The sequence below is a fragment of the Phaseolus vulgaris genome, chromosome 3 (assembly GCF_051622355.1).
Source record: "Phaseolus vulgaris cultivar YP4 chromosome 3, ASM5162235v1, whole genome shotgun sequence".
In the NCBI taxonomy this organism is placed as follows: Eukaryota; Viridiplantae; Streptophyta; class Magnoliopsida; order Fabales; family Fabaceae; genus Phaseolus; species Phaseolus vulgaris.
Genome location: NC_143500.1, coordinates 30,457,475 through 30,473,019, shown reverse-complemented (window position 1 = coordinate 30,473,019; position 15,545 = coordinate 30,457,475). Strand labels below are relative to the sequence as shown.

The following is a 15,545-nucleotide window of genomic DNA, read 5'->3' as shown; positions in this document are numbered from 1 at the left end:
TCAATAAATTTGCGATATGATTATTTATAATTTAAAAAGTATAATGTTAACATTAATATTAAATCTCCGTATGTTATTATTTATATTAATTTAATGAGATGGAAAATGAAAATGTAAATGATGAATAAATAATTTAGTTGTTGGATGAAATGACCGTTGAAAGTTTAAAACATTAGGTCGCATTATGATTGTGGTATGATTTATTATTGAGGACCCATGGCTTGGATCCATAACCCGCATCGAGCGCGAAGGTTTAGATCCAAGATCCAAACCCTCACATTACATAAACCTAACTATCCAATCCAATCTAATCTGTAGTATCAAGTATCTAGCTAGGGTTTGGGTTTTTCAAATTCTTCTTCCCCTGTTCTTCTTCACCCATCCCATTTCCACCCAAACCATGTCTCTCAGGCCAAATGCCAGAACCGAGGTTCGCCGCAACCGTTACAAGGTTGCAGTTGATGCTGACGAGGGTCGTCGCCGAAGAGAGGATAATATGGTCGAGATCCGAAAGAGCAAGCGCGAAGAGAGCTTGCAGAAGAAACGTCGCGAAGGTCTCCAAGCTCAGCAACAGTTTCCGGCTCCTCTTCAGGCTTCCACTGTTGACAAGAAGGTACATCGTCTCTTTGCATTCTTTTGCTTTCTGTATATTGCTTTTGTGCGAATTAGGGTTTGATCGCGTGCTTTGATACTGCGATGATAGTTCGTCATAGAACCAATTTTTATGGTTATTTATTTGTGCAGTTAGAGAGTCTTCCGGCGATGGTTGCTGGAGTTTGGTCGGATGATAATAATCTTCAACTTGAAGCCACTACGCAATTTCGCAAGCTGCTTTCAATTGGTAACTCTGCTTTGTGAATAACGTGCTTCTAAATTCTAGTTGTTGATGGCCTAGTAGCATATATTGCTGGGGTTCTGTGTTAACGTGTGGTTAATGATTTTTGCTATAGAACGAAGCCCTCCGATTGAGGAAGTTATTCAAGCTGGTGTTGTTCCGCGTTTTGTTGAGTTTCTTGTCAGGGAGGATTTCCCTCAACTTCAGGTTCGAGGACCCTTTTGAACTGCATCTTAATGCTTGCGTTTCTCCTCGTGGTTGAAATTTGTTACTTATTTATGTTGATTGTTGTTTGTTTAGTTTGAGGCTGCGTGGGCTCTTACAAACATTGCATCTGGAACTTCTGAGAACACTAAGGTGGTCATTGATCATGGGGCAGTTCCTATATTTGTCAAGCTGCTTAGTTCGCCCAGTGATGATGTTCGGGAGCAGGTATGTGTTTGAATGTGGCTGGGGCAGCACATGCATCTTGCCTTTTTAATTTTACTGAAACATTAATTCCCTGAAAATTCTAGGCAGTGTGGGCTTTGGGAAATGTTGCTGGTGACTCCCCTAGGTGTCGAGATCTAGTGCTCAGCCATGGCGCCCTCGTCCCACTATTGGCTCAGTTGAATGAACATGCAAAACTTTCAATGTTAAGAAATGCCACATGGACATTATCTAACTTTTGTAGGGGTAAGCCACAGCCTCCATTTGAACAGGTAATGTCGTTTTATCTCTTTATTGGTTCATTCAGCTCGAGATAGCGTCTTTTACCGTATTCCTATTGATAATATTTAATGGACAGGTGAGACCAGCACTTCCAGCACTTGAGCGCTTGATCTTCTCCAATGATGAAGAAGTTTTGACAGATGCTTGCTGGGCATTATCATATCTTTCTGACGGCCCGAATGACAAGATTCAAGCAGTTATTGAGGCACGTGTATGTCCCACATTGGTGCAGCTACTCTTGTGAGTACTCGTTCTACTGTACCTGTTTATTCAAGTCATAACTCTATATCTCCTATCTATCAAACCTATAACATGCGTGTGCCATACAGATATATCACATTGTAGTCACGTTATACAAAATTTATTCATCAAAGTTTGTAACAACCACACTTTTTCTTCTATTTTTTATAGACTCGAACCAAAAAGTCTATAGCAACCTAAGCATCATGTTCAATCAATTGAACTAAATTCTTAAAATCTTTTTCTTTCTATTTATGTTCTACTGTACCTGTTTAAATGGATTCTACTGTGCTAGTTGTGCCTTAACTTTTTATGAATGTTTTTCAGGAACCAATCTCCCTCGGTGCTAATTCCTGCTCTTCGTACTGTGGGAAATATTGTAACTGGAGATGACATGCAAACTCAGGTAATGGCTTGTCAACATTTATAGTAATTTTCTTGATACTATTTATTTTCTTGTTCAACATTGTTCTTCGAATAATCTCCTAATTGTGGTGGATTTTTTTGTTTTGTTCCATCAGTCTATTATCAATCATGGTGCGCTCCCTTGCCTTCTGAACCTGTTGAATCATAATCATAAAAAAAGCATCAAGAAAGAAGCTTGCTGGACTATATCAAATATTACTGCTGGAAATAAGGAACAGATACAGGTAAGCCGGCAAAGCCCAATTGTCACTGTTTTTATAGGTTATACTTTTTCTGATTTTTTGTCTTGAATTTGTATACATGTTAAATTGAATTGATTCGTTGAGAACATTTGATTATAGCTTGTTATTGTAGATTTTTTTATGCTTCTTTCATTATGCACAATAAGCACAGTTAAGGTGAAAATATGGTGGAATTATAACCAAGGAAAGTGTGATGATTGGCCTACCTTCCCCAAGGAAAAAAAAGTGGTTTTCTATTAAATACAAAGCTGTTTGGTGTTGAGCTTTGTTTTTTAACTGCTGAAAGCAGGGCTTTGTGTGTGTGTGTGTGTTGCCAAAATTGCAAGAATTGTGATTTCATGTGATTTTAGGTTTCAATAACAACCATAGGTTGTTGAATCATTTTGGGTGCTGAATTGCCTGAATGTTCCTGAATTGCTATAAGTTTTCTGCATCACACAATTCAGTTCGTGAGCTGATTGCATGGCACTTGTAATTGGAGCCAGATTGTGCATGACCTGGTTCTGAAAATGCCTTATTCTTTTTCTTTTTTATAAAAAATGAGGCAAAATGGCGAATTAATCAATCTGAACCTTCTTATATGACCCACATGAATTATTTTAGAAAGAAACCCTACTTTTTTCTCCATTCTGTCTCCCATGCTGCACAGTTCTTCTGTCTCCTATTATATTGCTGGTTGCATTCATTATTTGGAGAGGTCCTGTCCTGCTGGTTAGCGGTCTCCTGCCTCAGTGCTTGTATTTTTATATTTGTCTCTCCTCTTTGATGAGGCTATCTTTATACTCTTGTGTTCTTTGCTGTTCTATTATTGGGTGAGAAAAGAGATTAATATAACTGGTTTACCCATTGATATTTTGATATGTTCCTTCGTGTTAAAATGTTCTCAGATTTAAGTTTATTGTTATTTCATGATCATGAGTAATGATACTGTGCTTTTTTATGACCTTGTTGACTATATATGTGAATCTTAATTATTGTCATTAATCTTACAATTTACCAATAAGATAATAAACCTTCTCATTCATTATTTATGCTTACACTATTATTGCAAAGCACAAGATTTACTCATTTTGTTTGTTGAAAAAACTTCCGTAGTCTGTTATTGAAGCTGGTCTGGTTGCCCCCCTTGTCAATCTTCTTCAAAATGCTGAGTTTGACATCAAAAAGGAAGCTGCCTGGGCAGTCTCAAATGCTACATCTGGTGGAACTCATGACCAGATTAAGTATGTGCTTTCTGGTGATTGGTTGTTCTTTAAAAGTCACTTTTTATGACTTTATGATGGCATTCACTTATTTTTATGGTATTTTTAAGGTACTTGGTTGCTCAGGGTTGCATAAAGCCTCTTTGTGATCTTCTTGTTTGTCCGGATCCAAGAATTGTCACTGTCTGTTTAGAAGGCCTAGAGAATATTCTGAAGGTTGGAGAAGCTGAGAAGAGCCTAGGTAACACTGGAGATGTCAACTTGTATGCACAGATGATAGACGATGCTGAGGGATTGGAGAAGATTGAAAACCTGCAGAGTCATGACAACAACGAAATCTACGAAAAGGCTGTTAAAATTCTTGAAACGTACTGGTTGGAAGATGAAGACGAGACCCTACCTTCAGGAGAGGGTGCTCAACCTGATTTTGCTTTTGGAAGTGAACTCCCAGTCCCGTCTGGTGGATTCAACTTCAGCTGAGGACCTTTTCCTGACAAGGTTAATGCTTTACATGTCATTTTAGACCAGAAATCATATGTATAATTTTGACAAGCCTCGGCATTATTTCTAAACTATTTAATTCCAATATTTGTAGGGGCTTGTTGGATGAAGTAGGTTTATGCCGGATGACTTTTGGGATAAAGTCCTGGTGGGTCAGTTATTGCTCCTTGTGTCTGCTTACAGTCTGGTCTAGTGTCTCCTTCGTGGTTTATGAGATGCCGGGGAAGGTCAGTTTAGCTACCATGTCCAAGTAGAGAAGGCACTGGTGGATTAACAGCAGCATAATGACCTCTTCAGCAGTGTTTACTGTATTAAAAATATATAATGCTGGTGAGAAATATCTGGAAGGGATTTTGTATGTTGCTGTGGCAGGGACACAGGCCATATGCCGAGGGGATTTTGTTCAATGCGGCTTTGGGTGCTACTTTTATCGAGTCAATAGTTGTATTGGTAAAGATTTACTGGGGTCAGTATTTGATTTGGGTAAATATATTTTTCCGAAACCAATTTTATGGTCTACTATAAATTTGAATCTTAAATTAGTGTTATTTTTGTACGTGGTTTTCAAGCTTTTTGCTTGTTCATATATATTTTGGGCAATCATGATTACCAATTTGCTAGGAAAGGTGTAATAAGTTTAAGCTCTACACTAATTTGTCCCAATGGTGACAGGTGAAATAGACTCTACATACATCATAACATTACTTTTAACACTAAAATTTGATAGTATTAATAACTTGTACGAATAGAGTGTGACGTTATTATAGATATCAAAGTGGATTGAATCTGGTGGCTCATTCTACCTGTTTCTATAATTCAAAATCTATTGCGTATCTCGACCCTTCAACCAATTAAGAGCCAGTGGATTGATCTTTTGTTTAATATTTTTTTATTAAAGTTATTTGAGATTAAATTGTTGAATTTTTTTATTTGTTGGTCTCCAATTTTATATGAATGTTATTTTATTTATCCTATTTTTAAAAATCCCTAAAATATGTAGAATAAACTATGTTAACAAAGTTAAAGTTTAAGACATGGGTTTTAATATGTCAGTAAATAAAAATATCTACTCGGATAATTTAAAAAATAACAAATGGTGGAATCAAGACGTGAAGGTAGAAATGGTGGCTTCACAAGGTAACTCGATCAGAAGGGAGGGTCTATTATAAACTTTAACACTTTGATTGATCTATCATTTGCGTAATATGAATTCATAAAGATACCATGCATAATTAATTAGCCATATTTACTATAACTCGTTGGATTTTATTTTTTTAAAATCATTCAATTCAATCATCAGAATAAATTATGGTTCAGTATAGATTTATTTGAGGAAAAGCTTGTTTAACATACAATTTACACTACAAAAACCCGAAAGTCTACAACAATCTAGGTTGACGTTAATTTAAGCATTAAAGTAGTACGTTTAAATTATAAATATTGGACAAAAGAGGGTTCAAATTTATTGAAATGAAAAGGATACTTGAATAAAACTAACACACATCCTAATAAACTATAATAGATAGATAATGAAATTATGATATAAATAAATTGGATAAATAAAACAATCATTAAAGATTATCTTGAATGAATATTTGAATGAGTAGGAAAATAGTAAAAATAAACTATATGTTATCTGAAAAACGTTTTTCATGCTAAAATGTTTATTATTTTTTCATAAATTTTATATTATTTTTTTAATTTTATGATGCAAAAAATGGTTTCATTTTTAAGAAATGAATACAAGATAGATCGTTTATATCCTAATTTTGTAGATAGTTTACTTTATGTTTTCAGAACTCCAAGTTTCAAGATACCAACCAAACTTTATGTGATGTGTCAACAGTTTTGGTTTATTAAGAATGTTGATATGAGTCAACCATTTGTTGCACGAATCACTGGCCAAGACAAACTTGTGTCTTTTCCTAGTTATTAGTCTTCTCTTTTCTTGTTTCCACTTCATTCTAGTATCTTCCTCAACCTCTTTCATATAAAAGAGGGGAAAAAAACACAAATTACTAAAAGAATATTATTTTGCAATTATTTGGTAAAATTGATTTTTTTTCTCCCCTTACAAAAGCTCATGATTTTTCTATTTAGACATTTTATTCTCTTGTTTGTGTACTTAATATTTCATACATGTGTCGATGTAAGAATAAATGATTGTTTTACGAAGCAGATTTAATTATGAACTATAACTTTTAAATCAAGATCAATTCAACTATTTGCAGTTTCTTTTCTCATCATATCAATTCAGTTTCGAAACCTCATCTTTTTATATATTCATTCTATCACTTCAGTTTTCACACTTCACCTCTTTAATAGTTATTATATTAAATAGTTTTGACAAAATAATTCTCAAAACTCTTCCACCATTATCTGTTGTCATCGTCTTTTTGCAGGTTTTTTTCTCAAAAGAAAGAAAAAGTAGATAAAAAAAAAGATACATTCAACGTCAAAATGTTCTGATGACGCATAACTCTAACGCTTTGCTTGAATTAAATAAAGATGAAAACAAAGGAAAAAGGGAAAAAGGATGAAATTATTTAAATTAATAAAAAAATAAATAAAGTTTTACAAACTATTAGTCAATAGTCTATTTTATATATATATATATATATATATATGTATGTATATATGTATGTATATTGCTCTTTCTCTCTCGTTCTTTAATTATAAGTGTAATATTTTTTCATTCTCTCAATAATACATATTGTTTCCTGTTTCTCTTTAGTCTCTTTTATTCTTTCTCACAAAAAAGTAAGTAAATTTTTTGTAATAGATGTCATTGAAATAATAAAATACTTTGTATACATTTAAAATAATTTATAGGTAATTTGATATAGAAATACTTTTTTTAATATAAATTAGAGTTAAAATAAAATTTAAATTAAAATAAAAAATATTGTTAACTTTTAATAAATAAAAAAGTTCTATTTTAAAATATTTTTTTATAAAACATGAAAATTTAAATTAATTAATTTATTTATTTATTTATTAATTAAGTTTATTATAATTTTATATAGTATCAATAATTTTATTTATTTATTAAATTTATTTAATATTATTTTTAATAATTATTATTATTACAGTATAAAGACAAAATAGAAAAACAAAAACGAACACCTAAATAATCAATTATGCACATTATTTTTTATATTCTTTCTTTCTCTCTCTTATTCTTGGAAGTCAATTGAGTTTCCACTTCTTTCTCACCACATTTGTACGTATTTTTTAATTCTATATTTTCAATTTTTTCCTTTCAAATTAGTTCCAACAAACAACTATCATGTATTATAATGGATTCAAATACCCTTTTTTTTTTCATCTTTTGTAAATAGTATTGTTATTGGGGTTTGAGAATTTGAGAGTGGGTATCATCATCGTCAACTCCTAAGAGATTTTGTCATCAGTTTTGGTTTTGGTTAGCGGTAACTACTAAGAAATTTGGTTTTCAGTTTTGATCTTGGTTAGCAATATAGTATTTACAAAAGGTATTTCTATTAAGGATGATAAAACGAGTTCAACTAAGCATATTGATCTGCATAACATAAAAATCTAATAATTTCTTTCACATCTTCATATTTTTTTCAACAGTTTCATATATTACATTCCAAAATTTTTACTTACATATTATTATGCATGTCTCGTGAGAATAATATTTTAAAATTATTTATCTAATGCATCTAAATAAAAAAAAAATTTATTTAGAACTTTTATTTAAAAAATTAATTTTTAAAAAAATATTTTTTATATGAGTTGATCCGTGGACCAACCTTTATGTGAAGCAGGCGTATAATTTGGCATAAGTTTTAATTATTATTAAATACGTATTTTTAATGTAATGAATCTATTTAAAAGATAGTGTTATTTCTTACTAACACAATTATTACTTTTAATCTTATATTAAGTGTGACGAAACTCGTTTAAACATGATTTGACCTCGTTACTTAGGCATGAGGTTGTGTTGATGTATCAAGGCATGTGTTAGCAAAAACATGATATATACTGTATAATGACTTTCGATCATATAGTAATGTGAGAGATAGTGAATGTATGAGATGGTCCACTAAAATATATGTGTCATGTTTGTTTTTTTGCACATTTGAAGAACATAGCCCTAGGTAATGAGTGATTACTTCCAAAGGGTGTGTATGTTTTTCTAATTATCTTGTTCTTGGATTTCAAGCAATATGTTAAGATACTAAAACAACCTAAAACGAAACCTTCACAGACAAAGGAAGCATGCCACTGATAAGTGGAAATTCCAATGCAATAAACAAGTGAGTTATTTAAGGGATACCCTTTTTCCACCACAACTTCAAAGTTCAAATGATTGTAACATTTGGGAGGGTGGGAAGCAAAAATGACAATTGGGAAGGTGAGAAATAAGACCCACAGAAAAAATAATGCCAGAACAAACTTTTCTTCATGCAATTTTAATAAAAAGTTGCTCATTATTTTGTAAAGTATTTGATATGTATGTTTAAAAGTTTAAGGTGTGATACTCTATAGGAGTAATAATTTTATTAGTTCAGTAGTTACTAATTATTTATATTTTTAGTAAGATAAATATATAATATCTATCTATTTACACAAATTGTACTGATTTCTGTTTGGCATTTGTTATTGTTATTGATAGAAAAAATTATCAACTTTTCTCATGATAGTTTAATTAAGCTCAATAACCTACATACTATAATTATCATCAGCCAAGAGTTTGACAACGACATACTTACGTGGTTGACATAAATTTTGAATAAGGCACATACAACTTGTGCTTATTTTTTTTTTCCAGTCTCACATAAATTTTGATATTTTTATGTCATTTTCCCTGTTTCAATTTATTTTGAACAAACAAACTGAAGTCTTACTTCACTATTTATAGAGGTACATGTACAATATTAACCAAGGTCTTCAAAATAGACTGAAGTTTTGACATGTTTGACCACATTTTAGTTACAATAAAAATAGTCAAACAAGAATACAACTCTTTTGGATTCAATCATGGGTGCCAAGACAAGGGCAAAAGATGCACTACTTGTAATATTCTTCCAGTAGTGTCCCTAACTTGTTAATCTTGGATTAAAAATGATCAAAACTAATTTAATAGATTGAAGACATAAAGAAGTTCTTATAACCTTTATCTGTTAATGAAATGGAAAATATATGGAGACAGACATGTTTACCCTATGAGTAGGGAAGGAGTTTTTGTTCCAAAAGAAATGACCTGAACATCACTTACCTTGAGAATTTATTGTTTTCATAAATACAAGAATGAGAGAAAGAATATGAAAGCCAAACCTCTCTCTATCTCTCTCTCTCTATATATATATACCTATAGAATGTGGGCTTACATTAAAGTTTTTAAAGAAGTTGAAGACTGGTGAGAAGATGTTGTTGTTTAGGGTTGGTTTGGCCTTACATTAAGGTTTTTAAAAGTATAAAATGATATGAATTGAGTGATTAATGTTTGAAGAATGTGAGGGGAGGGAATAATGAAAATGAGTAATTGTCCATTGAAGGAGGAAGGGTTGGAAGGAAAATTGATGATAATTAAGAAATGGTAATAATGAGAGGAATTAAGAAAAGGTTTAGAGGGAAAGGCATGGCGCGTTTTTCATGATTTTGTGGGTTTTGGCGGGTGAAGGGAAAAGAAGAGGAGGGAAGGGGCATTCTGGTAATTTGCGGAGGGATGAGTTAGGGTTTTGCCATCCCATTTATAAAGCTCTGGTGTTTTAAGATTAGATCTGCTGCGGCTGGTGCGCGTGTGTCTGCGTTGCGAGCGTCGTCGTTTCGATTCGATTCCCTCTCTCACTCTCTTTTTCCCTCTCTCTTTCTCTCTCTCTCTCTCTCCCTCTCTCTCTCTACCTCTCTCTCTCTCACCACACTCACTCTATCACTCTGCTTCCTCTGCATGCTTCTTCCCTCGCTCTGGTGCCGCCAAATCGAGAGGTGTTCTCGGAATCCAATCGAATCTCAGGTCTCGGAGATCGGAATGGTGGATCCAACTGAAAAAGTGAGTGTTAGCCTTCGTGTAGTGGTTTCAGGGTTTCTGATTAGGGTTTGTTTGATTAATGGAGGTTGTTGTGCAGGGATCGGAGGGTGAGGACTCAAACCCTAACGCGCCTTCCTCGGGGAACAGTCCAAGCAGCAACAATGAGCAGAAGAAAACCTGCGCCGATTGCGGCACCACCAAGACCCCTCTCTGGAGGGGCGGTCCTGCAGGGCCTAAGGTCAGTACACTCTCCATTTACCAGATCGCGCCACCTGGACTCACACCAACCCTTGATCTCACCTTCTTATCGCTTTTTTTCAGTCTCTGTGCAACGCCTGCGGGATCAGAAGCCGGAAGAAGAAGAGAGCAATTCTGGGGATAAGCAAGGGGAGCAACGAGGACGGAAGAAAGGGGAAGAGGAGTGGCGGCGCCGGGGCCGCCGCAATAGGTGGCGGCGCGTTGGGGAGGGAGGTTTTGTTGCACCGATCGCATTGGAAGAAGCTCGGGGAGGAAGAAAAAGCTGCGGTGCTTTTGATGTCGCTCTCGTATGGATCCGTTTATGCTTGAATCAAATTAATCATTTTATTGATGTAGAAGATGATGCAGAAGAAGAATTATTAAGGAGAAATCTAGATTTTGTTTTAGGATGTTCCCCTAACCTTTTCCGAATTGTATATGTATTAGTTTTCTTCTCTATTGAGTGATTGAGTGTATGGGTTGGTTGTCAACAGTTGTAAGAAATGAAATCATTCAAGTCCAATTTTGGTAATATAGTTAGTCCACTATTTCTCAATCTTCTTCTTCCTTGTCTCAACATTTCTTTTCTTTCACCTTACTATATACCATACATCACTACTTGTCGGTGCCCTCCAAGGAAAATTCCACCAACGATTCAACTCGCCAATTCACTAAATTCGAATCTATCAAACCAAACATTGCTCATCAAATGCCCAACTTATTATGATCTATGAATTTGTGAACTAAAATTGGAGCGTTTATTTTGGTTCCCAAATTTTAAAGCGGGTCATTCAAATTATGTAATTGAACCAATGATAATAGGTAAGTTGTTTATTTGATTTGTTATTTATGGAAAAGGGTTGGAGGGGTTGCAAATTTGGGGGAAAAAGGAAAGAAATTTGAAAGAGGAGGGAAGGTGAAATTCATAGTTCCCGCTAGTTTAATATCTTTTTTGGACAGAGGACTACCTTTTAATCAATTTACCAATTCAGTATTATTATTATTATTATAAACCTGTGTAACAGCCTTTCAATGAGTATTATTATTATTTCAAACAGCCTCTCTGTTACTACATTTCTGGAGTACAAAAAGTTCACTCATTTTTTTTACTGTACAAAAGTTGACTCCTTTTTTTAGAAGTATATGATCACATTTTAAGTTTTAGACTAAATTAGATTGGTAGATGCATGCATATTATAGCAAAAGGGTAATATAATACTTTTCAAAAAAAGTTTTTAAAAAAATTGAAGTTTTTGTATAATTTAAGAAAATTTTAGAAGTTATGTTTAGAAGATTAACAGTGTCTTTGTCAGGATTGACTATTTGTTTTAATGTGAACTAATAAATGCGTCTTTTTCAATGTTGAGCATATGGAGACACAAGTTAAATAAAGGTAGAGAGAAAAAGAAGTGCAAATATGGGGTGAGGTTTTATTCATTAATATAAATAAGCGTTATTTGCTTTGCCATCAGTTTCTTTTGACTTAATTTTGCGGCTCTCACACTGCAATCTTATTTCTCCTTCTCTTGTCTATTGTTTGATTTTTCTCTTTGACCTCCTTAAAAAAATTGTCACAATGTCTAAATTGAGATAGAGAGTAACCATCCCCAAGTAATTATTAAGATATTAGAAAATACCAACAATCAAATATTATTACCAAATAAACTTGAAATCTTTTTTTTATAAACTAAATAATCACTAACTTTTGTTTATGCTGTTAGTATTGAAATTCAACCATTTTTACTCATTCCAAATTGCTTTCCTACTTTGACTACAATGGTGAATTTTGAATGACAATTTTATTTGACTTAAATACGAAAAAACGGGTTTCATATGACAATTTTATACTAAATTGGCGACAACCTAACTGCTTAAAGTGTTGTCCTTTTTTAATTGGATGAAAAGGACAATTTATATGATATAACATTACTTTTATAGGTGTGCTTTTCACAAAAATCATTGCTGTGTTTTTCTATTAGTTTTATGGTTAAAATAATCAAAGCAAAACCAGAAATCTTTATTTATATTCCTTTTCATCATATTATCCCAATTTTGTGAAATAGAATTGACACTTGTGTTATCCAAATACATTATATTCGTTACCATGACTGAATCCAGATAAAATAAAACCAAAGTCAAGTTTGAAGCCATAGCCATGTGAATCATCTATAAACATAGTAAAAAATTTATAGTATTAATGGTTGGGATAAAATCAGATAATAAAGATGAACCTTTTCCCCCCATCATTTTATGAGGGTACAGTAAGCAATAATTGAATTTGGTTTTGGTATTCCTGTTGTCTATCCAGTGCTTTGCTATCCCAGCACAGAATAATGCCATTTATATTCAAACTTCTACTAATTTTATCCATGTTCATTGCTTCTGCACTTCTCTATTACATTACTCATTTGATCTCATTATTCTTTTTCTTCTCTTGGTATATCTTCCTTTAAGTGCAGAACTTATTGCATAAAAACATAAGAACAAATACAGCTACTTGTGCAAGTTGCAGTTATTTGACCATTGCTATGATATGAATCAGAAACATCGTACAACGTGGTGCTGTCTTAACAGTTCATTATTGTTGGAAAATTTATGAGGTAGTGGTCAAGTTTTGTCAATGTGAGCTTATGTACTAGCTGACATGGCATATCTTCCTTTAATATTGCAACATAATTAATGATTTCATTCAAATGAACACAATAATTGTCAAGATGCATCTTAATAATATATCTACTATTTGTTGTGCTTAATTTAGTCGTAATAAATATACCATGTTTTCTTTTTGCATGTCAAAGAGGTGTAGGGCTAGGTATTGTTTTTGAGAAATATTCTGAATGATGATGACTGTGAGAAACTAGCACGAATTGGCAGTGGAATAGAAGCAGTGAAAGGTAAACATAATTGGTGATTTTTTTGAGCTTTTGTCGGAAGATCCAATCCATATTCTAATAAAAATAATTAAATAAAAGTTAATTTTAGAATCAAAATAATTAATTATTACTTTAACTAAATTAAAAATTATTTTATAAATTAATTTTTATTAATATTTAAAATAGTTTATAAATTAATATTTAACTATTACGTTAATGTTGTAGAAGCGAATTTAAAATTAAAATATTAGTTGTTAAAATATTGATAGTTAATTTAGATATTATTTTAAAATTAAATTTATAAATTTTTATTCTTAATAAAAATAATTCTATATATTAATAGTTTTTTAGTTTTTAAATAGTATTTAATTTTTTTCTAAATTTATTTACTATTTAATAATTTTCTTATAATAATACTGATTATTAAAGTAAAGTAAGGTTTAATTATATAATTAGATATATTTGTTGAGCACAAAGTTTGTGTCACTAATTTTCCCTATAGTCAGTTCAAATGTTGATTTAAAACAGGTTAATATAGTGAAATCAACAAAGTTTACTTTCATCTTTCATTGATATCTTATCACTAGTTTCATTCTCATCACATTTAAAAAAAATATTATTTTATTATAATATAATATTTTATTAAAAAAAATTGTTAGATGATTGTTAGTGCAAAAAAAAACTTTTTTCTTATTTGATTTTGTTCTTTCAACTTTACAGGGAGAGAATTAGGTTATTAGTTGTTAATACTAATAGTATGATTTTGGTTAATTAAATCATATTATAATTGTATTTTACAATCGTGTTGATTTGGTTACTTGGTTATTTTTTATTAAATATTTAATAAATTTTATTAATGTGATACCATGAGAGAAGTCATGATGGATGATCCACCATGTTAATTAACCAAATCACCTAAAAATTTAATGAAAAACTAATAAAATAACTAAAATTATACAATTGCAGCATCCAATAGACGAATAAGTTTTAAGACAGAATATACTTTTACAAGTATCTGTAACTTATACTATCAAAATATATTTTCTACTATTCACTGGTTTTATTTTTATTTTGTTTCATTTGAGGTGAAATACTAAAAGGCCATTTAATTTATTTTGGGCTACTTTTCTCTTATGTATTAAGTTTTTTTTTAATTTGTAAAAGTCCACTCCATTTCTTTATTTGCAAATTTTAAGATAGTTTTTATTTATTTTTAAATATATTAAATCTCATGACTATTTCATTAATATAATTTGGTTACTTAACATTAATGTGTAAATGTTTAGTTTGTTAATAATAAAGTAACTCTTCGTTTTTTTAATAGCGAAAAACTATATCTTATTTGAAATCGAATGGCAAATATTGATTAAAGAATCTAAATATCTAATCGCTTATAATAAATACTTTTAATTTAATTATTCATACATGTTAGATGCGTATTTAAATCCATAAAACTTTTACATTGGAAATGAGAATATTAGAATGATAATAGAATAAAAGTAAACTGGTAATAGTATTTATTGGTGTTTTAAATTTAAATGATTTTGATGTGATATTTGACTATAGAATAAAAAAAATGAACTTAAGTCAAGATTGTCATATCTGCGTGTTGCATTTCAAAATCTATTTATAGATGTTGTTACGAGTTACGATAGAATGATAAAAACTGAAAGAAATAAATAAAATAATTAATTTTTAATATTTTAAATTCTGGTAATTTATTATCTCATTAGTGTAGAATAAGTTTTTAAGTTTAAAGTTAAATATCATCATTAAAATTTGGTGACACTTTTAATTATTAAAATAAATATACTTCAGGGTAAACCGTTGTTTATAGTTATGACTGAATACATAGACTATGGTTCCTGTTGAGAACCATCATCTATAAGTCTCACATAGACCGCAGTTTTATGATAATCGCAATCTATTTTTCCAAATCAGCATAGACGATGATTATTAGTAAAAATCGTCATCTATGATTTTTTATTTTTTATTTTACCCTAACCAGATCTCGTACTTACACTTTCATCACTTTCTCGTTTTCGATCTCTCTCGTGCTTATGTATTCCCTGAACCTTTCTTCCTTGCACTTTGCTTTCTTGCATGCTTCCCTCGCGCTCTTTGTAAGTTCTTCCGCCATTGAATTGGTTGCTATTTTACATAATTTTTGTTCATAACATTTCGTGTTGTCCTTCGAGTGCATATTTGATTGTAGAGATTTCATTTCACTACTTGCATTTCGTGCCATCTGAAAACCAATGCGAAATGCTACCAAAATTT

At 31.5% G+C, this 15,545-nt stretch overlaps 2 protein-coding genes across 2 annotated transcripts; both read left to right on the top strand.

Moving 5' to 3' along the window:
• Positions 1-139: 139 nt before the first annotated feature.
• Positions 140-4,713, top strand: LOC137806989 (importin subunit alpha-2). The gene is made up of 11 exons (XM_068607396.1): positions 140-613; positions 745-841; positions 951-1,042; positions 1,136-1,267; positions 1,351-1,536; positions 1,623-1,786; positions 2,114-2,192; positions 2,308-2,436; positions 3,550-3,677; positions 3,767-4,154; positions 4,252-4,713. Exons 1-10 carry the CDS (start codon positions 401-403, stop codon positions 4,134-4,136), a joined length of 1,590 nt encoding a protein of 529 aa, XP_068463497.1. The 5' UTR covers positions 140-400; the 3' UTR covers positions 4,137-4,154; positions 4,252-4,713.
• A 5,053-nt stretch (positions 4,714-9,766) lies between these two features.
• On the top strand, positions 9,767-10,948 carry LOC137806988 (GATA transcription factor 15). The gene is made up of 3 exons (XM_068607395.2): positions 9,767-10,176; positions 10,253-10,393; positions 10,477-10,948. The coding sequence occupies exons 1-3, from the start codon at positions 10,075-10,077 to the stop codon at positions 10,720-10,722; spliced, it is 489 nt and encodes a 162-aa protein (XP_068463496.2). The 5' UTR covers positions 9,767-10,074; the 3' UTR covers positions 10,723-10,948.
• The last annotated feature ends 4,597 nt before the right edge of the window (positions 10,949-15,545 follow it).

Bases quoted from the DNA above. Each gene is read 5' to 3' on its own strand.
- LOC137806989 (XM_068607396.1), top strand. From the start codon at position 401: ATGTCTCTCAGGCCAAATGCCAGAACCGAGGTTCGCCGCAACCGTTAC. The intron at 842-950 runs GTAACTCTGCTT...TTTTTGCTATAG, and splicing joins TCGCAAGCTGCTTTCAATTG to AACGAAGCCCTCCGATTGAG. The intron at 3,678-3,766 runs GTATGTGCTTTC...GGTATTTTTAAG, and splicing joins GGAACTCATGACCAGATTAA to GTACTTGGTTGCTCAGGGTT.
- LOC137806988 (XM_068607395.2), top strand. From the start codon at position 10,075: ATGCTTCTTCCCTCGCTCTGGTGCCGCCAAATCGAGAGGTGTTCTCGG. The intron at 10,177-10,252 runs GTGAGTGTTAGC...GTTGTTGTGCAG, and splicing joins TGGTGGATCCAACTGAAAAA to GGATCGGAGGGTGAGGACTC. The intron at 10,394-10,476 runs GTCAGTACACTC...GCTTTTTTTCAG, and splicing joins GCGGTCCTGCAGGGCCTAAG to TCTCTGTGCAACGCCTGCGG.